The sequence below is a fragment of the Hyperolius riggenbachi genome, chromosome 4 (genome assembly GCF_040937935.1).
Source record: "Hyperolius riggenbachi isolate aHypRig1 chromosome 4, aHypRig1.pri, whole genome shotgun sequence".
NCBI lineage: Eukaryota > Metazoa > Chordata > Amphibia > Anura > Hyperoliidae > Hyperolius > Hyperolius riggenbachi.
The window spans coordinates 481,621,596-481,648,286 of NC_090649.1; the positions used below are offsets into that span (position 1 = coordinate 481,621,596).

General features: G+C 45.2%; 1 protein-coding gene across 8 annotated transcripts in view; it reads left to right on the forward strand.

Moving 5' to 3' along the window:
• SYT14 (synaptotagmin 14) overlaps positions 1-26,691 on the forward strand; it is a 298,006-nt gene that overhangs the window by 145,633 nt on the left and 125,682 nt on the right. For all 8 annotated transcript variants that reach the window (XR_011019493.1, XR_011019494.1, XR_011019497.1 and 5 more), the window contains one exon: positions 22,091-22,362. Coding sequence is in view for 2 of the 8 variants with exons in the window: in XM_068232991.1 (XP_068089092.1) it covers positions 22,091-22,362 (272 nt within the window). In the remaining 6 variants the exon portion in view is untranslated. The remainder of the gene's footprint in view (positions 1-22,090; positions 22,363-26,691) is intronic.

Sequence of the window (26,691 nt, forward strand, 5' to 3'; positions counted from 1 at the left end):
GCAATCATTGTTATATTTAATGGGGCCTTGTGAGTATTACTTCTTCGTGATTACCTATAATCTGATGTTAAAGGGAAGGTTCAAGCAAAAAAAAAAAAATGAGTTTCACTTACCTGGGGCTTCTACCAGCCCCATGCAGCCATCCTGTGCCCTCGTAGTCACTCACTGCTGCTCCAGTCCCCCTCTGCCAGCTAGTTCTGCTTCTACCAGCCCCATGCAGCCATCCTGTGCCCTTGTAGTCACTCACTGCTGCTCCAGTCCCCCGCTGGCAGCTTTCTGACCTCGGAGGTCAGGGCCGAATTGCGTACATTTTTACACATTCCCGCTAGTGCAGGAACATTAACGCATACATTTTTACGCGTTAGTGGTGCAACGCGTAAATTTTTGTTCCTGCACTAGCTGGAATGCGTAAAAATGTATGCAATGTGGCCCTGACCTCCGAGGTCAGAAAGCTGCCAGCGGGGGACTGGAGCAGCAGTGAGTGACTACAAGGGCACAGGATGGCTGCATGGGGCTGGTAGAAGCAGAACTAGCTGGTGGCGGGGAACTGGAGCAGCAGTGAGTGACTACGAGGGCACAGGATGGCTGCATGGGGCTGGTAGAAGCAGAACTAGCTGGCGGCAGGGACTGGAGCAGCAGTGAGTGACTATGAGGGCACAGGATGGCTGCATGGGGCTGGTAGAAGCAGAACTAGCTGGCGGCGGGGGACTGGAGCAGCAGTGAGTGACTACAAGGGCACAGGATGGCTGCATGGGGCTGGTAGAAGCAGAACTAGCTGGTGGCGGGGGACTGGAGCAGCAGTGAGTGACTACAAGGGCACAGGATGGCTGCATGGGGCTGGTAGAAGCAGAACTAGCTGGTGGCGGGGGACTGGAGCAGCAGTGAGTGACTACGAGGGCACAGGATGGCTGCATGGGGCTGGTAGAAGCAGAACTAGCTGGTGGCGGGGGACTGGAGCAGCAGTGAGTGACTGCGAGGGCACAGGATGGCTGCATGGGGCTGGTAGAAGCAGAACTAGCTGGCGGCGGGGTCTGGAGCAGCAGTGAGTGACTATGAGGGCACAGGATGGCTGCATGGGGCTGGTAGAAGCAGAACTAGCTGGTGGCAGGGACTGGAGCAGCAGTGAGTGACAATAAGGGCACAGGATGGCTGCATGGGGCTGGTAGAAGCCCCAGGTAAGTAAAACTCATTTTTTTTTTTTTGCTTGGACCTTCCCTTTAAGACTTACTACACTATATTGGGCTCTCTGTGTCCCTTTCTTTGTTTTGCCATTGTGTATGCTGTCCATATAGAAGAAACGTTCTCCATTGCGGCGTACAGATTGCCCGTATGTCGTTAGCAGCGATCCATGAAGAATTGCGATGTGTCTACAAGCCCCGGACGTGTGTATGTCATTGTACGCTGTCACAGTAACGCTGTCAGGGCTCCAGGTACGGTTACAGCAGTTTCATGCGTCCTTCTGAGATATGTATTCTATAATACCGACACGGAGGGATTGTTGCTTGTTTATTCATTCTCCACCGTAATTAGCCGGTTTGGCTCAGAATAATGGATCAGCCATAATGCAGAGTTGTCATCGCATCCGTATCATTTATCAAGCCAGGCATTGACGCCTCTATAATGAGGCTCACAGCGATGTGAAGGATGTCGAGGCTGGAGACGCCGGGGGAGAAGGATGAGCGTTATATGATTCTGCATGGCTATTGTTGGAGCTAACTTTTTTAAAGGACCACTATCGAGAAAATCGTAACATTTTAAATACATATAAACACATTCATATAAGAAGAACGTTTCTTCCAGAGTAAAATGAGTTATAAATTACTTTTCTCCTATGTTGCTGTCACTTACAGTAGGTAGTAGAAATCTTACATAACTGACTATCCCATCTCCTCATGGGGGGTTATTAGGGTTTTCTTTATTTAACCACTTTGGCCTCGATTCATCAACACTTAGCAAATTTGTTAACAACAGTTTGGTAAAATACCGAATTTGTTAACTTCATTTCAGGATTCATCAAAGTTATCTACAGCTGTTAGCGAACATTCGGTAACGATTCGGTAACGATTCGCTAAAACGGAATAAAGTGCAATTCATGAAAAAGAAAGTGGGCGTGGTTTAGCGTTACATTTAGGATTAGTTATCTCCTTCACTGCTCTGTCGTTATTCCTGTCAGATGATTGCTGAGAGAGAAGATGGAGCCATTTGAAGTGGTTATGTATCAGCTGAGAGTGATTCAAAGGCGCAGAAGGGCAAGAATAAGGTCTGCAACCATATAAATTTGTAAGAGAATAGATTTATTTGCTATAACACGACATCTGCATTTCTCTTGAATCATCTTGTAAGAGAACACAGGCAGTGCCAGGGTTAACTAAATTTGCTAGCTGCACTATAATTTTTTACAAAAGGCTCCTATCAAATTGTGGGATTGTCCCAACCACTTTCAGAATCCTGGTCCAGGTGTAAAGCCCTATTCAAAATGTTGCTACATAGTGCTCAAAGGACTGCCTTTTACCCACAATTCCATGGGAATCTTATGGCCTTGTGTTAAAGTACCACTGTAAAATGGAAATATCGACACGTTACCGAATGGTTACCGAATTGTTATCGAATTCACACCGAATGAGGAAAAACCTTGATGAATACAACTAGAAATCGCTAAACTTCGAATTCGGTAATTTAACATACTGGAAAAAGTTATCTCAAAGAGAATGATGAATCGAGGCCTTTGTCCTCCTTGACGTATTTATACGTCAAGGAGGACAGGCGCGCTCCTGCGGCCAATCGCACGCGTGCACACGCGCTCCCGGCCGCGGATTCCAGGAATCAGTGAGTCGGGCTATGGTGCCCAATCACTGATTCCTCTCCCCTGCAGAAAAAGCGACAGCTTCTCTCGGAAGCTTCACTTTTTCTAACTACCATGTCCATCTAAGCGTACATTGTACGCTTAGAGTGACGCAATGTAAACAAACTCAAGGTTTGTGGCCAAAAAGTAAAACTACATCTAAAAGTAAAAAAAAATTAACACACTCATATATTTCCCTAAATCAAACCCTATTTACATCCCACCCTCCCAAAAATGCCCACATAAAATGTTTAATAAAAAAAAACAAAAAAAACCATTCCAATAAAAAAAATAAAAAAACACATAAATATTTACCTAAGGGTCTAAACTTTTTAAATATCTATGTAAAGATGAAATATTTCTATATTTTTTGTTATTTTTTTTTTAAGCTTGTGAATAGTGATGGATGTAAAACGGAAAAAAATGCACCTTTATTTCCAAATAAAATATTGTCGCGATACATTGTGATAGGGACATAATTTAAACGGTGAAATACCCGAGACAAATGGGCAAATACAATACATGGGTTTTAATTATGGAGGCATATATTATTTTAAAACTATAATGGCCGAAAACTGAGAAATAATGCATTTTTCCCTTTTTCCCTTTTTTTTTCTTCTTTTTCCTGATAAAACACTTTTAGAATAAAATAATTCTTAGAAAAAAGTACCCCCCCCCCCCCCAAGAAAGCATAATTGGTGGCAAAAAAAACAAGATATGGATTGTTTTATCGTGATAAGTAGTAATAAAGTTATAGGTGAATGAATGGAAGGTGCATTGACAAATGAAACTTGCTTTGGTTTTATAAGGGGAAAATCCCTTCGAGGTGAGGTGGTTAAAACAGATAAATATGGCAGCCTCCATATTCCTCAGGTGTATGTTAAGGTGTATTTTTAACTCTTGGTAAATAATAATAAAAGACAAAGGAGAAAAGTAAATAAAATCATTTCAGTTTTTACCTGGAGTTGAGTGTAACCTCCAGTATCTCCGCCCATGTGAAAGGCCAGTGTTACCTTTTTGTTTACGTCTGTCTTGACATCTGCTGGTTGTATCGCTGCCCCAAGTCCCCCGGCACCGCTCTGATCCCCCCCAATCGCCGCCGGCTTTATTTACTCAGCCGCGATCCCGTGAGAACCGCAACTTCCCTGAACAGCTTCTGTCATCGCTATGGCGATGATTGGAGAGGACGTCTGACGTCATCGACGTCGTGTGCAGTCCCGATCCTTCCCATTGCAACGCCTGGAGGCTATTGGAGAGGCTGCGCCATCACGGGTTCCGGGGGGAGGTATGTATAAGGGTGGCGATCGGGGGGATCAGAGGGTGACGGTGGCGATCGGGTGCAACTTGTAGCTAGCCAAATGCTAGCTACATGATCTGAGACAGTTTTTATTTTTTAAAAACCCACCCGGGGCCATGTAATCCACTGCGGAGGTATGGACGAGCTGAGCTCGTCCATACCGCTCAGGTGGGAACAGGGCAAGTCTTACTGGAAAAAGGTTTTCCAGTAACGCGTTTCATGGACATTTACCCGCTTCCTCAGGTTAATGCAAATAAAAAAATGCCTTTCTGTCTGGCTGTGTAGAGGCGCTCTAACTTATAAAAAGGTTAATGTACTACTGGTACATAGCCAGGAAAGGTCCAAGACTGCCAATCCAATTTAGACTGTTTTAGAATTTTATATATACCAGTTGCTTCTATCCCTTGTTACTCAAATTTTTAGGAGTCTAGATACATTTTTTGATGTTTTTCTCCTTCCTATGCCTTAGATCATACATGTCAAACTCCGGCCCACGGGACAAGTCTGGCCCTCAGAGCAATTACATTTGGCTCTCAAGTGGTTTTCCCACTTTGCATTATGTTTGGCCCTCTCTAGACCACCAGGGGAGTTATAGTGGAGGTGAAGCCCTAGAACGCCAGAGACGCCATATGGGGAGGGAGAGGGAAAGCACTTAACACAATGGAACTGTATTGGTGAGGGAGGGGGCCAGTTAATACCAGGGAACTGTATAGAGGTGGGAGCCACTAGACACCAGGGAACTGTATAGAGGAGGGAGTCACTAGACACCAGGGAACTGTATGGAGGAGGGAGTCACTAGACACCAGGGAACTGTATAGAGGAGGGAGTCACTAGACACCAGGTAACTTAATAGGAGAGGGAAGACCGTTAAAGATCAGGGAAGTTGTCTCAGGTCCCAGGGTTAAATTTTGGCCCACTTTGTGTGAGTTTGACACCCCTGCTCTAGATGGAGAACACAAATGACAGATTTCTGCGTTTCCTCATTTGTCTGGGCGAGGAACACATCATAAATCAAGCGGAGAGAAAAATGAAACATAATCATATTGTTATAAAACAAAGGAAAGGCAATAACATTGATTTGTAGAGATAATATCGCGTTACGGCATTCACCTTAAATGATCAAGGGGCGGTAATAAAGTATATTAGCATCTTCTCTGCCGCATTAAACTAATTTAGGCTGGCGCTACAAGCTAATGTCAAAGCAATTATTGGGAACAGTAATTCAGCGCGTACTGCACATGTGTAGCTAGCCTAGTGCTAGCTACACTATATTAAACAAATTTGAAACAGAAATTTCCCTCCCGCGGACGCATGGCCGCAAAAAATGAACGCCAGGGTGGTTAAGGAGAGGCAAGACCAACACTGCCTCTCCTTTTTAGGCTTCACCCCATGTTCCTGTCAGTTTTACACCTGTGTCGAGAGGTAGTCATTTTTTACCTTTAGGCTGCTTACACACCAAGACGTTACAGGCGCACTAACGTGCGCCTGTAACGTCTTGGTGTGTAAGCAGCCTAAAGGTAAAAAATGCTCCCCCAACGCACAGCAATGTAACACAAGTGGGCTGTTCACACAGCCCACGTTGCGTTACATGTAACGCTGCACGTTCTGTGCAAAGTGCAGCATGCTACGGCGTTGGAGCGGCTATAGCCGCGTTAGACTGTTTGCACATGCGCAGTGGGGGGCGGAGAGGAGGCGGGGAGAGCCAGCTACAGTAGCCGCGCACATGGCTACTTAATAATATTCACTGCACTGGCGGGCGCTGATTGGCCGGCGGGACCACGTGATGCGGAGTGTCTCGCTCCGCATCACGTGGTCCCGCTGGCCAATCAGCGCCACTCTGGGAGACCTTATACGGATAGAGCCGCCTAACGCGGCTCACTCTACCGTCGGCTCTTGCAGCACCATACGTTGTGTTAGGTGCACGTTATGCGACCTTAACGTAGCACCTAACGCAACGTCTTGGTGTGCAAGAAGCCTAACTCTAAATGACCCTAGGAGTACGACCAACCAGTTCCTGTTTCACAGGCCTGGGAGCAGCGGGAACAGTTATTTTCCCGTAAGCCCTAATGGTGATTGCAAGGCTTTGCAACCCGCCTTCCTGAGTATATGTGTCTATACTACAATTGCACCAATTTCATAGTGATATTGCATCATTGATCTCCTGGTCTTTCTTGTTTCCCATAGATGAACCTGAGGTTCTGGTAACCACAGGAATTCTCATTGTAACCTTTCTAAAAATGTAGTTTTCTTCAAGAAAATAAATCAAATAAGATAGAAGAGTGAGTGCACACAAGCTGAGATTAACATTAGCCAAGGTCATGTTCAAAAGTGAATATCTAATTAGGATTTATAGCCACTTCGAATTGACACTAAATTTTTCTACAAGAAACTGATGTCTGTTTTGGATAAACAATAGATGGTTAAAGAGGAACTCCAGTGAAAATAATGTAGTAAAAAAAGTGCTTCATTTTTACAATAATTATGTATAAATGATTTAGTCAGTGTTTGCTCATTGTAAAATCTTTCCTCTCCCCGATTTACATTCTGACATGTATTACATGGTGACATTGTTACTGTGGGCAGGTTATGTAGCTGCTCCTAGCTGTTCTGGCCGTTACAGACAGCTGTAAGCAGCCATTTCCTGTCTGTGAACATTGTTACATTGTGGCAGTTTGCCCAGAGTACGCGGTCCCAGAGCTTCTTGTGGGAGGGGTTTCAGCACAAAATCAGTCATACAGCGCCCCCTGATGGTCTGTTTGTGAAAAGCATTATATTTTTCATGTAAAAGGGGGTATCAACTACTGATTGGGATAAAGTTCAATTCTAAGTTGGAGTTTCTCTTTAAGAAGGCCTATGTAACTGTAAACTGGTTCAGTTAGGCACAGAAAACTGAAAATGCTGTGACTTCTCCGTTTGCTGTGCACAGTGCTTACATCACCAGCAAGATGGCAGCTCCCATGCAGGAAACAGGCTGCTGGAATTTGCCATGAGACAGACATAAAAGTGACATGTGAGGTGGTAAACATGTCTGTTACTCCAAGAGAGAGATAACTGTCACATATACTGAAGTGTCCTTGAAGTGAATGTTAGCGTTAAGTGTTATAAAAGAAGTTTCCGCTCTAATTTAAGTGGCATCTTCAGTTTTAATGATATGTAAGGAAGCCCCTAACTTTTATATTCCTATGCATTACAGGCAGGCACTATCATGTCTAGGGAATAATCTGGGCAGGTAAACTGCCCACATGGAGAACTGAAAACCTGAAAAGTGTTCACCATCCCCACCATGCTATGATACCCAAGCTAATTGTGCAATTTATGTGGTTGAAAATGGGCATTGTCATCAGAGAGCTGGGGGTAAACCTATACAAATGGTCTATGTTGTTGATAACTGGTGTCCGAAGCAGGGCCGGGCCGAGGCATAGGCTGGAGAGGCTCCAGCCTCAGGGCGCAGTGTAGGAGGGGACGCACAATTCATTTAGCTGTCATTCCTAATTGTGTATGAAGCAGAAAGAAATAAGAAAAGGGGATACATAGCAGTGACTGCAAGCCAGATAACTAGATATTAAGGTGTTGGGGAGGTTGTGGGCCCTGTGGCCCTCTTAGTCTAATAGCAATCAGTGTGTGACGGCTGGGGTGGAAGGGATGGGGGGGTGGGAGGGATGGAGGGGCGCACTTCGGTGTCTCAGCCTTGGGTGCTGGAGGACCTTGTCCCAGCTCTGGTCCGAAGCCCTCAACTCTGTGTAGGAACGGCTAGTCAGTTTCACATACACTACACTGAGCGTTGGCTTTTTAGTAGGAGGGCTTTTTGGTCTCTTTTACTCATTATGACATTATTTTCACTACAGTTCCTCTTTAACGTGAAGACACTGATTACGAGCCGTCATTTCCGAGCCGCTAATTCCAGTCAGGGAAGGCATTCCGGGGAGGGGTATCAGGGAGATGCAGGCTCTGTGGCGGGGAGCCCTTCCTGTTAATTCCCTATAAATTATTATGTAAATGAATGTAATGTTGTGGTTCTCTGATTACCAGTCCCGGCTGCTCCGCAGAAGAAAGCTTTGTTTTATGTTTTTCTTCCTTTTTTTTTTTCTTTTTTTGCTTAATTGGCTGTAAACGGCAGTCATTAGATAATTAACTCTTACACAGTTCAGTAGCCATTAACAATCGCTGATGGCGGTAGTTTTGTAGGTCACGGAAACAACGGTATTAATTACCACAGATTTGTAAGCAATATTAGTCAGCGTTTATCTACCCCGTCACAACTGATTATTCGCAGGAACCTGAAACCGCTGTCATCTTAAACAAAGCAGGTCACTTCGGCGCCGCATAGAGCCTGATCACAGCAAGGCTATCGCTACAATGCTACAGGCCGCGCCCGCGTGGCTGTTATTTGGGTGCCACACCCCAAGTGATGTCCCCCTCCCCCCAAGGTTCCACAACTCCAAGGGGGAAAAGTATTTTACATGCTAATACATACACATTTTAAAGTCTTAACCTCGAGGACTGTAGGCTTAAATCCCCCTAGTGGCCAGGCTGTTTTTTACAATTTAGGCCACTGCAGCTTTGAAGAAAACCTGTACTGAAAAAAAGGTCCCCTGGGGGGGTACTCACCTCAGTAGGGGAAAGCCTCTGGATCCTATCGAGGCTTCCCCCGTCCTCCTGTGTCCCACGGTGGTCTAGCTGCAGCCCCCGGAACGCACAGGCGACAAATCCGACAGCCTGTGGAATATTTACCTTTTCGGGCTCCAGCGGGAGCGCTGTTGCGGCTGACGGAGATAGGCGAAAATAGCCGATCTACGTTGGGTCCGCTCTACTGCGCAGGCGCTGGAGACTTGCGCATGCGCAGTAGAGCGGCCCAACGGAGACCAGCTATTTCCGCCTATCTCCGTGGGAAGAGCGGATACTGCACCTGCGCTGGAGCTAAAGGTAAATATTTACATCGCCGCCGCTCCGGGAGGATTTTTGCTGCCGCCGTGGGACCGAGGTGGGGGGGGGGGGGGAAGCCTCAATAGGATCCGGAGGCTTCCCCCACCCGAGGTGAGTACCCCCCAGGGGAGTTTTTTTCATTACAGATTTTCTTTAAGGGCTCGCTGCAGAGCCATACAACTCAGAGCACAAGTGATTCCTCCCCCTTTTCTGCCCACCAACAGAGCTTTGGCATTAGGCGGTCGCAAGGAGGGTAAAGTAGGCATCTAACTTAAAGAATAACTATCAAAGAATCTGTTTTTCTGTAAACCCCACATACCTATAGAGCTTTTAGCCAGCAACAATAAAATGCTTTATAAAGGTCTCTCATCACAGCCTCATCTCATCACAGCCTGTGTGAAAAAAAGCCTTGTTTACCAGCTGTTTTGTAACAATTTTGTGTTGGCATCAGGGAGGGGGAGGCAGAGCTGAACCGTAACCTGGCTGTAAACTGTTTACTTTACACTCAGGCGCACAGAACGGCAGCTGATGATTATTTAAACATATTTGAAGCTATATTTGTGTTCTCTATGATTCTGAACACATTTTACTCACAGGATTACAGCCAGTGAAGATTGTTTCTATATGCTGGATGTGCTGGACACAGTCCTCCATAGTAATGCCCACAGTGAGAACTGTTCTCTGTAAATGTCATATTTTCTTCATATAAAACCTGAAAAGATTAAAAAAGCCTTTGCATTGCTATTTGCTAGTATTTATTAGAAATATATGTGGCATTTAGAATTTTAGTTAAAGTGGACGAAATCTGGACGAAATAAGAGCGCTTTATGGTGTGTTATCCTCCACAAGACTTTATTCGTAAAATTTATACTCTCAAGATTTAAAAGGAGAGGTATACCCATCATCACCAAAGCGGCTATAGTGTATCCCCGCTGTGGCCAGCAGCGCGGTGTCCGTTGGGAGGGGATCATTGCTCGCTGAGGGGTGGGCGAGTTCTACTCCGCACGTGCCTTTTGCGTCATTACGCATTTCAGCGCCCCGTGCCTTCGTCAGATAATTCTCATGACCTGAACTCAGAACTCATTTCTGCTCTAAAAAATACATAGCAGCATAATAACCTTTAAACAAAAAAACATTTTTGTTGATACAAATCCTAAAATACATTTTCACAGTTTTTACTTCCTGATTCATGGAAGCAGACATATTGTTTACCTCCTGTGCTTTCAAATGGGCTTATCTGCTTATCTGCCATAGGCAGTCATGTGACACAGGGGAGGATCAAATTACAACTAGTGATTAGATGCAAATGGGGGGAGTTAGACAGGCTAAACTCTCTAAATACATACAGGGTGCATTTCTGTTGTTTTCCTTCTGTCCTGTGCAAGAGTTCAGGTCCACTTTGATAGTTGTCCATTGAGTCCATCCTTCCATCAGTCTGAGCGGCCTAAGGCCTAGGGCCTGCTAGGGCAAAGCAGGTGGTTGTGGTGCCAAAAGCTGGGCGCCGCTGCAGCACTAATGCTATAGTGCGCAACTCGTGAAAAGGTATTTCGGGGTTCCGCCAATTGCCGGACTGCGAATTAGTTCTCCCTCCGAGTTGCTACAACTCAGAGGGGGAGGTAAATAGTAGTTAACGCCGCCGGGAATTTGAGCGGCAGCAGGGAGAGACGTCATTTGTCTCACCCTGCGCCCAGCTCACCGGTAGTGTTATAAGGGCTGATACACTTACAACACTGCCACTTACTTTAAAAGCTCTTTTGAGCACTTTTAAAAACGACATCGCTTTGAAAAGCGCTTGGCTAATGTATTTGAATGGGATAGATCACACCAAGCGATGAGCTTTTTTTCCCAAACGCAAACACGGGTCCTGCAGCATTTCTGCTGATTTCTGAGGCGATTCAGCCTCAATGTTAAAGGAGTTATCCGGCAAAATGTATAAAAATAAGCACTACTTACCGGGGGCTCCCTCCAGCCCCAAGCTCCCAGCACGTCCCTCGCCGCATGTCTCACCGCAGCCGTTCACTGCAGCTCCGTCCTGATCCCCGGCGATGACGTCAGGGCGACCTCCGGGTTGGCCTGTACTGCGCCTGCGCGAGCGGCGCTGTCAATCACCGCCACGTGGGCCGGAGCAGACTGCACAGGCGCAGTAGTTCTGCCCACGTGTCGGTGATTGACAGCGCCGCTCATACAGACGCTCACAGCCACAAAGAATTCTGCTGAAGCAAGTCAGTGGAAGGCACACACCTGCGATTGTAATTGGGGTACATTTCAATGCAGCATTTTTGGAGCGCTCGCTAAGATTGCTAAAAAAATCGCTTTTGAATTACTATTCAGAAATGATTTTGCAGTGACTTGTGGGCAATTTTGCATATTAAATAAAGTTTAAAGAGGAACTGTAACCCAGCATTGACCTTCATCCCAATCAGTAGCTGATACCTCCTTTTCCATGAGAAATCTTTACCTTTTTTCAAATAGATCATCAGGGGGGATGGTGGTCTGTATGGATGATATTGTGGTGAAACCCCTCCCACAGGGTGATGTCAGCACCTAGGTCCTGACAGTTTCCTGTCTATGCATTGTGGGAAATAACAGCTGTTTCCAACTGCCAAGCAATCAGTATCCCCCTCTGTGCATATCTACAGGGAGTGCAGAATTATTAGGCAAATGAGTATTTTGACCACATCCTCCTCTTTATGCATGTTGTCTTACTCCAAGCTGTATAGGCTCGAAAGCCTACTACCAATTAAGCATATTAGGTGATGTGCATCTCTGTAATGAGAAGGGGTGTGGTCTAATGACATCAACACCCTATATCAGGTGTGCATAATTATTAGGCAACTTCCTTTCCTTTGGCAAAATGGGTCAAAAGAAGGACTTGACAGGCTCAGAAAAGTAAAAAATAGTGAGATATGCGAACCGCAAACGCATTAAAACGCACGCAAAACGCATGGAAAAACGCATTTGTGTAAAAAAATGGAATAGCAAAACGCAAACACACCATTTTAAAACGCTACTTTTTCACGCTATGTCATAGGTGAACCCAGCCTCAAGGTTATCAATGTCGTCCTTATTCAGAGCCCATTCTCGTAACTGAGAGTTCCCCTTTAAGCCATATATTTTCCTCTTCAGCGGTTCGGTGTAAATAATCAAACGCGTGAAATGTTGTTTTACATTCCTCGTCCACAGAACCGTCATGCTCTTTATAGCTGGGAATGTTTGCCAGGTGCAGCATTAATCAAAGTACTTCACCGCCGAAATGAAGATCTGGAGAACCCGGCAAACATCACAGGTTCGCTCATTAAGAGCGCAGACCGGCACACGTGTGAGAAATCGTCTCGTTAGCCCATTACGCGCACCTGGAAAGATCACAACATACTGAGCGCCGAGCTTTACTCGCTCCCTTAAAGGGAAAATACCGCTTTGCTACAGACCGCTGTTTGATCTCTTTGGTAAGCGGCAACATTTTTGGCTGATATTTTAGGCATTGAAATTTTAGAAGCATTTTTAAAGAGTCACTGAAGACCAGACCCCCCTTCAAGCTCTTTGGTCTCTGAATTATTGAATCAAATAATGCAAATGGAACAATTAAATTTAGAAAAAGAAGCCATAAATAAAACTGCCACATTTGGCAGTACCTATGTGGAGAAAGTCTTTACAGATGATCAGATTCTTCATTTAATGAAGGCTTTTGAGAACACAACATGGTATTTAAGAAGTAAAATTGCGGGCACCCTGGGAGGACTGGAGATCCATGCATGAAGTATCAGGTTGAGATGGGGGGGAGGGGGGGGGGGGGGTAGTCTCAGGTTCCATACTCGCCTGGGGCTTCCTCCAGCACTCATGAGGCTGCTCGGTACCTCGCCGCATGCCTGATGAATCGTGACCAGAATCGACCAGAATACCGGGGCGTCCAGTGGGGGACAGGAGCGGCCCGGGGAGACAGCGAGGGAGCAAGTGGCCTCAAGGGAGCTGCAGGAAGCCCCAGGAGAGTATAACACCTGAGAAGTAGTTTGTCTCAGGTGCACTTTAGGCAGGCCTAGATTTACCTCACAAGAGCCAATAGGCACAGATGTCCTGGCACTCCAGACTTCACCCTCCAGGAACCTAGAAACCTCGCCGAACCGCACTGCTAGTGTGCTGGCTGGTCCAGCTGTCACCTCTCCCTTACTTCCCTTGCTCATCATAGGTAGCTACAGGTGCCCTTTAGTATTAGGTAGCCAGAGGTACCCTCAATATTAAGCAGCTAGAGGTGCCCCTGAATAAAGGGAGATCTCATCAGTGGAATGTCTAGAGTAGGGTGAGTAACCTCTCATGTACACTCTCATCAGGATTCTGCATAGGGAAAGAGGGAGGCGCTTGGGAGTGAGCCGCCTTTCCATCATCAGGCGCCCGTAGACACATGCCTACAGTACCTTATGGTAAGTCCTGCCCTGACTTTAGAGCCCGTTTCCATTTGCGAATGGGAGCCGATGCGGCTACGCATCACTTCCACTCCCCTTCGCGTCACTTCCGCATCTCCCACTGTGGAAGTATATAGAGGGGATGGCAGGTGGATGCATGCTGCAGATTCTCGGATCGCTCCGCACCACTCTGCGAAACCAGCACCCAATGGAAACTGTTCAATTACCGTGCATTGGTTACAGTGCAGCCGCGGTGCAATGTGTCTATGTAGCTGCATCGCACCGCATACAGTGGAAACGAGCCCTTAACCAGTACACTGTCCAGCTACAGGTGTCAAAGGGAACCTGAAGTGAAAATAAACTTATGATATAATGATTTGTATGTGTAGTACAGCTAAGAACTAGAACATGAGCAGCACAGATTTGTGTCTCATATTGCTTTCAGTACAGGAAGAGTTAGGAAACCTCAGTTATCTACGCAAAAGAGCTTCTCTGAGCTCTACCACTAATTTAGTCAGAGAGCAATGCTAATTTCTGAAGCACTTATCGCAACCTTTCTCTCACTGTTTTTTGTTTTGTTTAAGGGTTTTTTTTGCCAGGAAGTTCAAAGGGTCATTAGCTCTGCTCTGTTTCACCATTTAAAATACAGAGTGTTGTTTGTAAACTGCAAATATTAGAGAATGATGCAATGTTATAGAAAAAATGGCTATATAACTAGCTTTTCTTTGCTACTAATGTTTTATCAATTATCCGTATTAAACATACAATTCATTATATCATACTTTTTTTTCACGTCAATGTCACTTTAAGTACATTAGTGGAATATTGGTAACTAGCTGATGGCCCGGCGTTGACCGGGTATGTATTTGGCTGGTGTTGGCTCCGCCCACTTTTTCTAACTCTAAGGGCTGGTGCACACCGAGCGGCTTTTTCAGCGTTTTTGCAGCCGCTTGCGGCTGCGGATACGCTTGGTCAATGTATCTCAATGGGGTGGTTCACACCAGAGCGGGAGGCGTTTTGCAGAAACGCATACTCCCGGGGTGAGGCATTTTTTGGATTGTGGATGCGTTTCTGCCTCAATGTTAAGTATAGGAAAAATGCAAACCGCTCTGAAAAAGGTCAGTTCAGAGCGGTTTTCCAGGCGTTTTTGTTACAGAAGCTGTTCAGTAACAGCTTTACTGTAACAATATCTGAAATCTACTACACCAAAAACGCTTCACAAAACCGCAAAATGCTAGCTGAAACGCTACAGAAAAATAACAAAAAGCGTTTCAAAATCTGCTAGCATTTTGCGGATCTGCTAGCGGTTTTTTGGTGTGCACCGGGCCTCACACACAATTACTCAGTGACCAAGTTTGTGAGCTTTGCGGTCTTTGGCCTCAATAATTTGCATTGAAATAAAAAATAATCTGATTGGCTGTTTGTGGCTCCACCCCCTTTTCTGAATTTGAACCTCTGTCGACCAACTGTACCAGGTTTTAAGCCTCTACCTGCCATTAACAGTGTAAGAATGGCAGCAATGAGAAATCTCCCTTGAAAATTAATAGGTGAATTTTGATTGCCTTTTTTAGGTTCCACCCACTTTTATGAATATTAATCTCAGTCACCCAGTGACCAACTGTGCAAAGTTTGAGAACCCTGCCATTAACAGTGTAAGAATGGCTGCAGTTTACATTTTGCCAGTGAAATTTGTATTTGTCTCTGCCCACTTTTGGTTATGGGGATAAAAAGTATCCCATATCTTATTCAGAATCAGAATCATTTATTTTGCCAAGTACAAATAGAGGGTTGTACCCGGAATTGGTTTTGGCTCATACAGGTTCTGGAAGGATGGGGGGATAATGCCGAAAGCCAAGGCTGCCACACTACGGCGCCACCAGTCGCACTCGGCAATTATCTGTTATCGCTAAGGAGACATGGGGGGAGACAGAGGGAGGGGAAGGTTCAGCAGTGATGACCCTGTTCTTCATGAATGAAACCTGTGGTGATGTCTGACGCTGCTGAGGATCCTGATTGCTGCCATCTGGCAGTGCTGGCCGAGGTGTTCCAGTTCAAAAATATGCAGTATTGTTAATTTCTGTGGTAGTGTTGTTCCAGGTAATGTACTATGTGTGTGCCAAATTTAATTCAAATCCATGCAGCCATTTTTGCTGAACAACAAACATCCAAATGTTCACATTTATATTATGAATGAGATTTTACCTGATATTCAACTAGCGGCTTTCTCCAGTGCCCACTGCACTGCTCCGTTTTAGGGGTTTACTCCTTCAGAAGTACCTTTTGATAGGTCACTTATATTTCAGGGTTAGGGTTTGCGCACACTTGGGATCAGTGCTGCAATGCAGGACAACACAAGTGCAACGCATTGGTGCGCGCAAGCCCTTACACAAATTACAAATATTTTTAGCTTAGTAATTCTTTACTTTTTCCACTATTACGTTTCCTGGTAACATTCAGTCTGCCCCACTCTCACTTGCTGTGCCCTAAATAGAATGCGTCTTTCAATTATACAGAGAGCCGCTCTTATCTCTCTCCTCTCTGGATTTTGCAAATCTCATTACTGACATTGCGCTTAACATGATACCTCCAGAATTCATCTCCTGATTCTCCTGCCTGTACCGATGTAAACACTGTAGTGGGTCTCTATCTCCAGATCTGGCATCAGGCTGGATAACATATAATGCAGGGAATACAGGGCTCTTTTTTGAGGTGATTAGATGGTGCGATAGATAATTTCCGACATGTCCGATCTCCCTTTCGATCCTTTCGCCGCTCGATTTCTGAGAGAAGTGAATGGAAAAATAAGAGAATCGAGTTCGAGCGGCAAAAACGATCGAGAGGAGAAACAAGCGCCAGAAACGAACCGCGTATTCCCAGCATTACTCGCAATCTGACTACCACGGCAGCACTGGGAGTTGTGGTGAGAGCCACCCCAGTCATGCCCACTCCTACTTCATAGCTCCCAACTGTCCCTCTTTTGAAGGGACAGTCCCTCTTTAGGAGCCCTGTCCCTCTGTCCCTCTTTTCTCCTCATTTGTCCTTCTTTTAGGACTTTGTCCCTCTTTCTATGTAACTATATACAGTATGTTTCTCTACTAAAAAAATGATTTGATTGACTCTAAACTTAATTCCCATCCTTAAACCACTTTGCCGCCCGGGTACAGTATATGTATGCTCCTTTGGACTTCAGTTCCCCGCCCGGAGCGTAGATATACGCACACCCCCCGCCGCTGTCCGCACTCCCGCACTCGGGCACACCGCCGGCTGCGGAGATGAATGAACGGGAAAAAAACATTCCCGTTCGTTGATCTCTTCCCCCCAGCCATGATCGTCTGCTTCTATGAGAAGCAGCACGATTGAGAAAATTTTTTTTTACCAGCCTCGTACTTCCAACGCTTACAGAAAGCATTCACAAAAATAATTTTTTTTTTAAAAAAAAAACATAAATAGTTACCTTAGGGACTGAAATCTTTAAATATTTATATCAAGAGGGTATAACACCGTTACTTTATAAACTATGGGCTTGTAATTAGGGATGGACGCAAAACTGAAAAAAATGCACCTTTATTTGCAAATAAAATATTGGAGCCAAACATTGTGGTAGGGACATAATTTAAACGGTGTAACCGGGACAAATGGGCAAATAAGTTACATGGATTTTAATTACAGTAGCATGCATTATTTAAAAACTATAATGGCCGAAAACTGAAAAATAATGATTTTTTTTCCCAAATGTTTTCCTATTTTCCCATTAAAATACATTTAGAGTAAAATAATTCTTGGCATAATGTCCCACATAAAGAAAGCCTAATTGGTGGTGAAAAAAAACAAGATATAGTTCATTTCATTGTGATAAGTTATAATAGAGTTATAGGCGAATGAATGTAAAGAGCGCTGAAAGGTGAAAATTGTTCGGATGCTGAAGGGGTAAAACCCCTCAGTTGTGAAGAGGTTAAATTAATATATATTACAAATTTTAAAATGTTAATATGAAGGAAAATGAACCAGGATAGAAAGGACCAGTGTGGTTTGAATTATAAAACAACATATTTTTCTTATGAAATCTTTATGGTACGCATAACTAGGGGTGTGATCATGTGGCAGGGGCGTGGCTTAAGTGTCCCTCTTTCTCATCTCAAGAAGTTGGGAGGTATACTACTTCGGTCCGCCCCTTGCCACGTCCTCCCACCCTGGCCATGACCCCCCTGGACGCCTGGTGCTTTACTTCTCCCCTCAGCACCAGCACTGCAGCCCATTGAAAGTCTGTGGGGCTGTTCATACCGACGCCGTGCAGCGCGATACAACGGAACTGATGTTTTTGCCGCTTTCCCAACACAAGGACAGATTTACATTACCGTGCGGTTCTGTGGCGACCTGCAGTGACGTGCCGCGGACTGGAAGTCGTGTAAGTCTATGGTGAGGCAGGGATTTTTAAAAAATTCACGTAGTTGCGTTGCAGCCCGCATGCTTGGAAGTGTACTTTTACAATCCGCTTCCGTGTTATTCCGTATATTCAAAACAGGAAGTGAGCGCAAGCGAGCGTCACTTCCTGTTTGGCTGTCAGCCGGAAGGGGATTTCCACGTATTAACACGATAATCCCCAAAGGCCTGTTTTTACCGCTGCCACCAATCCGCAGTCTGATACCTGCCTCAAGCTTTCCTCTGTTCTTTTCAAAAGTACTCCCTGGAAAGGACCTATACAGATATGCCAGCCTGCCTACACTTGTGCGCACTATTCTGGCAGCTGGTCTGTGCCACTGCTGTCCAGGGGATGCTATCGAAAATAAAGGAATTCCTGAGAATCCCTCCTGAGGAGATGAAGTCGTCTCAAAGCGCATTGGTAAAAGTTTAAGGGATGGCAGATTAATAAAACCTAATATAATGACCGCTACATAAAAAAGAATGTCATTTACAGTGCACTTTACTCTGGGACAAATTTACCTCTCATATGAACGTGCGCAAGGATTGTGTTTTTTTTGTTTTTTTTTCCTTAGAGATGTTGGAGATGCACTTTATAGAAGTTTTTTTTTATCATTTAATACAACAAATATGGTAAAAAAACATACACTATAAATTCCCTCTATGTTAAAGAGACTCTGTAACAAAAAAAATTTTATCTGGGGGGTTCTCATCTCGGGAGGGGGAAGCCTGAGGATCCCAATGAGGCTTTCCCTCCTCTAGCTGCAGGTAGTCCAGCGCTGGCTCCCCCAGAGTCTCCGGCAATCCTCCCTCGACAAGCCTGACAAGCTGAATGTATTTACCGTCCCAGCTCCAGCGGGGGCGCTGTTGCGGCTCTCAGCGCGGAGATAGGCAGAAATAGCCGATCTCTGTCGGGTCCGCTCTACTGCGCAGGTGCAGAAGACTTGAGCCTGCGCAGTAGAGCGGCCCGACAGCAATCGGTTATTTCCGCCTATCTCTGAGCAGAGAGCCGATGCTGCGCCTGCGCTGGAGCCGAGAAGGTAAATATTTACATCCCCGCCGTTCCAGGAGCTTTTTCACCGCCGCCGTGGGACACAGGAGGACGGGGGAAGCATCGATAGGATCCGGAGGCTTCCCCCATCCGAGGTGAGTACCCCACAGGGGAACTTTTTTTAGTTACAGGTTTTCTTTAAGATTGTTGCGTAGTTTTTATTGAATGCCATTATAAGAGTCCTTCCATACAAAATGGCACCAAGAATCTCACATATAATTTCACCTTATGCTCTACCCCTAATAACAGGGATGCTTTTAATCAGGCCATTGCCTGGAGTGCAGTTTGTCCTGGAAGGGGTGCCATGCCCCTGGATTAAGCCCCACCCACAGTGAATACCTACCCCTGAACGTGTCTGTCTCCTGCTCCCTTTAGTGCTGTCACCCCACTGTCCTCGTGTCACATGCCGTAGGAGATGCTGGGCACTAGGGCGAGTGGTGAGCGGACAGGCGGAAGCGCAGCACTGGACTCCGGTGGGGAGGTGAGAGCACAGCTTCTGCTGCACTATACTCTGTATTTACACACTGGGCTGGGGAGTACAGGAAGGGGGTGTGCAACAAAATGCGACAGGAGCGACGGGTTGTTTTTTTTTGGGGGGGGGGCAGGACTTCTTGCTTGGGGTGACGAAAGAGCCCTGCCTAATAATTAGTAGTATTGCTTTGTAGCAGAAGATCTCTCCCTGCTCCCGTAATTCCCTGTGCTTGTTAGCAATGTCACTGATTTCCGCTGGGTTTGCCTCTGAGGCCTGTCAGTCCACACACAATGCTCTGAAGTATCCAGTAATGATGGCCTTTGTTAAACGCCATCCAAGCAACACCCCCAGTTACCAGCCTTTCCAATTCTTCTCCTTGTTGTCAAGGTTTCCCCTGCAGATCCGGGCAGCTTGAGTGACAACCTTCTCTGTTGCTATGGTTATACTAAATCCTTACGATGTCTTACTATACTGTGGCATTTTTGATTCGTTTGAGAAGGAAGTATCTCCTAATAGGACACGTCAGTTCAAGCATTCAGGAAATGTACAGTAGTACTTTTTCAGTTTCAAAAAAGTTTTATTGACAAATGTCAGTTTTACAAAAAAAAAAAATCGCATTGCAGAAAATGACTTGGGCCAGGCACATGATAGCGTAAAGTCATCTCAAAGAATACAATACAATAATCATACAGGGAAGACAAAGGATCAAAGGGAACAGCAGCTATGTTTGACGTGAATACCTCAACTCAAGTGATACAGATCCCCCTAAACCAGCAGTGGCGAAACTATGGCACACATGCCAGGGGCGGCAATCCAACCCCTCTCTGCGGGCACGCTTGCTGCTGGCCCCTACATTGCAAAGTTGGGGTTTTTGTTTTAATTATTTAATTAAATAATTCCCTCATACTCTCCCTCCCCTCCGAAAACCTACAGTCTAGTACAGCGCAGGGAGACAGGCAGGTGAAAGAGGACTACGGTATATTTTCACCTGCTGCCTCACTGCACATTGATACCTCCCTGTTCCCCTCCCGACAATTAGCATACAGTTCTGGCTGCTTGAAACAGGGGGCGCTTGAATAATTTTTATTTTCTGCATTTCATACGTGGGGGTAATTTCTGCATTTCATACGTGGGGGTAATTGCTGCATTTTAAATGTAGAGTGGCCTTTAATGTATGAGTTGTTGTTTTTTTTCTTAAAGATAATGGGTACTTGTGTATTATCTGCTTTCTATGGAGCGGAGGTCACTGCATTCAGTGTGCTGTACAGCCCTTCTACTGACATCTTACACAGACAAGTGCTGTGACTTCGGGACAGGCTACAACACTGCGCAGTGAGGAAAGCTGAATGGAACGGAGCAGCTAATCTGGTGAATCAGCTGCTCAAGAAGCACAGTGCACACTTTTCCAGCTTGTCTAACTGCCGAGCCCGTTCTGCTAGACGGGATAATACACAAGTACCAGATAATGTTAAGCTACAAAAAAAAACAGATACTCATCTATGGAGAGGGAAGGCTCTGGGTCCTATAAAGCCCTTCCATTCTTTTCATAATCCCTGCTTTCCAGCGATGTCACCCCGGTTTGAATCCCTCTGCCACTGGAGGCTTCAGAAGTTATTGGGAGCCCGGGTGCTCCCCAAAAATAGGCGGCTCGCGCATGTGCAATACCAAGCTGCCCATCTTTGGGAGTACTTGGGCTAAAGAAGACTTTCAAAGCCTCTAGCGGTGGCAGAGAGCAGTATTCGACCGATTGGTCAAATACTGTTACCGGGGGAGCCAGCGCCTGGACCGCAGGATGAATGGAAAGGCTCTATTAGACCCATAGCCTTCCCTCTCCACAGGAATTTGTTTTTTTTTGTTTTGTTTGTTTTTTTAGACTAACATTCACTTTAACTAAAACCGCAGTTTTCAGTATTAATTGCCATGTTGGCACTTTGTGATAAATAGGTGGATTTTGGGTCGCAGTTTGGGCACTCAGCCTTTTAAAGGTTCCCCATCACTGCCCTAATCTATGGAGGTTGAGTGGCATCACTACCATACAGCCAGGTAGTGAGGACTAATGCCCTGAGGCCTACGTTATCAATGATTGAGAGCCAGGACTGCCATATTTTTGTAAAGACTTGATATCATTAAAGAGTAGCTTCCGCCTAAACAAACCTACTGTCATTAACAAACATATTGGCATTAAGTTACATTAGTTATGTTAATTAAAATAGATAGGTAATATAATCTCTTACCCACCCTGTTTTGAAAGAACAGGCAAATGCTTGTAATTTCATGGAGGCAGCCATCTTTTTGGTTGAAAGGAGGTGACGGGGAGCATGAGACACAGTTCCAACTGTCCTGTGTCCTGATCACCCCTACCAGCTGCATGCTAGGCAATGAGAACAACAACATCAGAAATCCCATAATGCTTTGCACAGCATCAGGGGAAAAATGCCTGGGAAGATTTCTTTGATGGGGCGGAGCTTAGCTTCTGTGCAGCTAAAAATGAGGCTTGGGTAACAAAAAAAATGTTCTGATGCTGTGAAACTGTTAAAGAAACACCAAGCCTTTTCAGTGCTGCTGAGTAGTTTTTTTAGTCTGGAGGTTCACTTTAACTATAGCTAAAAGCCTGCAGTTTTTGAGTCAGTTGTGAAACTTGTCCTTGTTTGGTGTTTGCGGAACACTAACGAATGTGGTTGATTTGCAGCCAACAGTATCCAGAGGATGAGGAGGACGCCCCCGCTGGATGAACTGCAGCCACCGCCTTACCAGGACGACAGCGGCTCTCCGCACCTTTCATGCACCCCCTCGGAGCTGGGGGACAGTAAATGTGAACTGTCACATTGCAGCAATAGCCCCAGGTACTCCTATAATAAATGCCCCAGCGAGGGCAGCATGGGGCATGAAATAGAGAGCTTCCAGAACAAGCAATACGAGGAGGACGTACCGAGCGATAGCACAGCGGTTCTTGGCCCAGAGGTAAGGAAAAGCAAAGCGTTTAAGCGGTTCCCAAGACTTTATGCAGCCATGCTCGCTTCACTGCCTGTAACAGCTTAACAGCCAACGTTTACATTAATAAGTCATGCTCAGGTACTTTTCTGTAGACCCCAAAATGCTGGTCGCTTGTCCAGTGTTCCTGTTTCTCCTTTCCGTTCAGCTCACTAGAGGTGCCCTTACTTGCCTCCAGAAAATGTTTTTGTTAAAGGTAGGGACTAGGGAGATTTCACCTGAAATAGGGAAAAAAAGGACGCAGTAGCCTTTGCTGGAAAATAGGCGCTTATTAATAAAGGCACGATTTGCGGCAAAGGATGGAAACTTGTGCGCATGGCAGCTCCCGCTATCGGCTTGTGGAAATGCAAAATGTGGCATTGCATATCGCGGCTTTGTGGCCTAGAGGGTTTAAGGTTTTGGAAAGGGGTAGGGTTAAGTGCCACCGGGGAGGTCAGGATTAGGCACCAGGAGGGGTGTCTTAGGGTTAGGATCCAATGGAAGGGGTGTCTTAGGGTTAGGCGTAAATCAGGGGTATCTTAGGGTTAGACAACACAGAAAGGGGGGGGGGGGTAGGAACCTAGGGTTAGGCACCACCTGGGGGGTTAGGGTTAAGGTGGCCACACACCATACAATCTTTTTAAATATCTGTTCAATCCAATGGTGGCCATACACGATACAATAAAAACGTTTGATTATCCAGTTTTTTTCGATCTAAACGATCAAATCGAATGAAAGTTGAAAATGTTTTTTTTTTTTTTTTCAATCAAGAAATTCGAACGATTATTCCGTTTTTTCGAGAAAAATCTGATCGGACATGCTGGAATTTTTTTTATATTCGATCTAACGGAATAATCGAACTAAATTATCTAATCGAAAAAAAATGAAAAATTGTACCATGTATGGCCACCATAAGAATTGCAAGCAATTTTTCTGACGGATTATAACATTTCAAAAATATGACCAATGTTAAATTTTTCCCCAATCATGATAAAAATGATTGGAAACGCTGAGAAAATTGTTTGGGTGTGTATATTAATACATTGACAATCTAACACACACCATACAATCTTTAGAGAAATTGAAGAAAAATATCTGGCATTCCGGATAGATAAAAATCGAACAAAACGGGAAATCCGATCGGATTTTTCAGTCGAATGAAAAAAAGCTTTTGATTTTTTCAGAATATCCGATCGTTTTTATCGAATTGCTGTAAAATCGGATCATTTTATTGTATCGTGTGTGGCCACCTTTAGGCATCGCTAGAGGGAGGATTCTCTGTTAGAGTAGGGTTAGGTTTAGCCATAGCAAAATATCGGTAAACATCAGAATATCGCTAATTGTAGCGATATTCAACTAGCGGCAATACCCCACCTGTTTAAAGTGAAGTTCTTTAAAAAGACAAAACGGAATTGTTCCCTGTGTGCTCCCTGCTGTATATATCAATCGCTTATCAGTAAGCTTTGCACAGCGCAAATACGCTCACTTCTTGTGTCGACTGACAGTTATATAAGTCCACAGCAATCACACTTGTTTATAAAATGTGAGTCATCAATGATGGTGTTCACCTAGTGTTACAATCACCATATAGAAACATAGAATCCAAGCACCAATCCAAGCTTTATCCTTAAAGGACACCCGAAGCGAAAATAAACGAATGAAAAAAAGTGATTGTATCTATCTTCCTTCTCCTAAAAATGACTTTTTAAGATATTCTACTGTTTTATTTTATGTTTAAAGGGAACCCGAGGTGAGGATAATATAGAGGCTGCCATATTTATTTCCTTTCAAGCAATACCAGTTGCCTGGCTATCTTGCTGATCCTCTGCCTCTAATACTTTCAACCATAGACCCTGAACAAGCATGCAGCAGGTCAGGGGTTTCTGACAATATTGTCAGACCTGACAAGATTAGCCGCATGCTTGTTTCTGGTGTAATTCAGTTCACTACTGCAGCCAAATAGATCAGCAGGACTGCCAGGCAACTAGTATTGTTTAAAAGGAAATAAATATGGCAGCCTCCATATCACTCTCACCTCAGGTTCACGTTAAGGCTGGTTTCACAGTGGGACGTTGCGTTTTAGGGGACGTTATGGTCGCATAACGTGTCCCTAACGCAACGCCTGGTGGTGTTGGAGCAGGACGCTACCAAGAGCCGCGTTACAAGCAGCTCTTGGTGCGCCTGCTCTGTCGGAGGCGCTGCGGAGACCACGTGAGCGGAGCTCTCCGCATCACGTGGTCCCGCCAGCCAATCCGCGGCCGCTCCAAGAAGTAAACACTGCAAGTGCAGTGAATAATAAGTAGCCATGTGCCTGGCTACGTAGCGGCCTCTCCCCGCCTCCTCTCCGCCCATAAATAAATAAAAAAGCCCTACTGAGCATGTGCAAACCGTCTAACGCGGCTTAGCCGCGTGTAAAGTACTGCATGCAGTACGTTATGTAGACGTGCTGCGTTACAACGTAATGCAACGTGGGCACTGTGAACAGCCCATTGATTTTTCATTGCTGTGCGTTGGGGTGCGTTAAAGGCTGCTCTAACGTGCGCCTGTAATGTCCCACTGTGAAACCAGCCTAAATCTACTTTTAAGTTTTAACTGTTTTATTGTTTTTGCTCAATGACACATTCATTGAGGGATGCCAGAGCTAAAATCTATGAGCTATTGCCCCTTTCCTTCTCTTTCTTGCTCTCAGAAGCCATTTTCTGCTAGGAAAGTGTTTTATAGTTGGAATTTCTTATCAGTGAGGGTCACACTGCAGTCACTTCCTGTCTGAGTCAGGACTGAGTCAGCCACTTATATACCTGATATTTAACTCTTTCAGGCAGAGAAAGAAAAAAAAAAGGAACACAGCCTAGTTATTTGTGTGCTGGGCACTGTACATACCCATGTCTATCTCATCATGTCACATGTCACCTCGGGTATCCTTTAAAGCACCTCTTTATTTAACATCCTTAAAAAAAGATTGACAGACATATAAAGTGGCTGTCAAATTGCTATGCATTTGACCCTGTCGGCGGACTCTGCTGCAGAGTCATAAGATAGACATTTTGTGTGGTGCGGTGCAATGGGGGCGGGGCATTGCTCTGCAAACGCACAGGCCAGGTGTAAAACCGGCCTCAAACGAAGAGGCTGCCTGCATCTTTGTTTTTTAGCTACAGTCTTATTGATGTCTTAGTTGAGCTCCCTCTGAGCCAGCATTGGAGGTTCGCTGTTAATGCCTTCTCTACTTTTCAGAGCAGTGACTTAGGCCTGGTGCACACCAAAAACCCGCTAGCAGATCCGCAAAATGCTAGCAGATTTTGAAACGCTTTTTCTTTTTCTGTAGCGTTTCAGCTAGCGTTTTGCGGTTTTGTGAAGCGTTTTTGGTGTAGTAGATTTCATGTATTGTTACAGTAAAGCTGTTACTGAACAGCTACTGTAACAAAAAACGCCCGGCAAACCGCTCTGAAGTGCCGTTTTTCAGAGCGGTTTGCGTTTTTCCTATACTTAACATTGGAGGCAGAAACGCCTCCGCAATCCAAACTCTGCAGCAGCCCGGGAGTATGCGTTTCTGCAAAACGCCTCCCGCTCTGGTGTGCACCAGCCCATTGAAATACATTACCCTAGCGGATCCGCACCCGCAAGCGGATCGCAAAACGCTGCAGAACCGCTCTGGTGTGCACTAGGCCTCATAGTGTGCCTGCAGTGAGAGGGATATGGAGGCTGCTATATTTATTGTCCTGTTAAGCAATACCAGTTGCCTGAAGGCTCATACACACATCAGACCATAGTTTTTTGAAAATGAAAGATCACAGACCAATTTTACCCCCTTCCATGTAGTATGAGAGCCATCCCTACACAGTCGATTCGATGGAGCTGCACGCCCCATCAGACAGAAATCTTTGCAAGATGCTGCACACAAAGATGCTGTAGACATTCAAAAGATCAGTATCTGCAAAAGATCTGTTCCTGCAAAAGATCCGTTCCTGCAAAATGCATTCATAGTCTATGATATCTGCAGATCATCATACACACCTTGTTTAACAGACATTCATCTGCAGATCAGATCCACCAGGATGGATCTTCAGATCTGCAGATGATTGTCTGATCTGCAGATGAGTGTCAGTTAAACAAGGTGTGTATGAGGATCTGCAGATCTCATAGACTATGAATGCATTTTGCAGGAACGGATCTTTGGCAGGAACAGATCTTTTGCAGATACTGATCTGTTGCATGTGTACAGCATCTTTGTGCGCAGCATCTTGCAAAGATTTCTGTCTGATGGGGAGTGCAGCTCCATCGAATCGACTGTGTAGGGATGGCTCTCATACTACATGGAAGGGG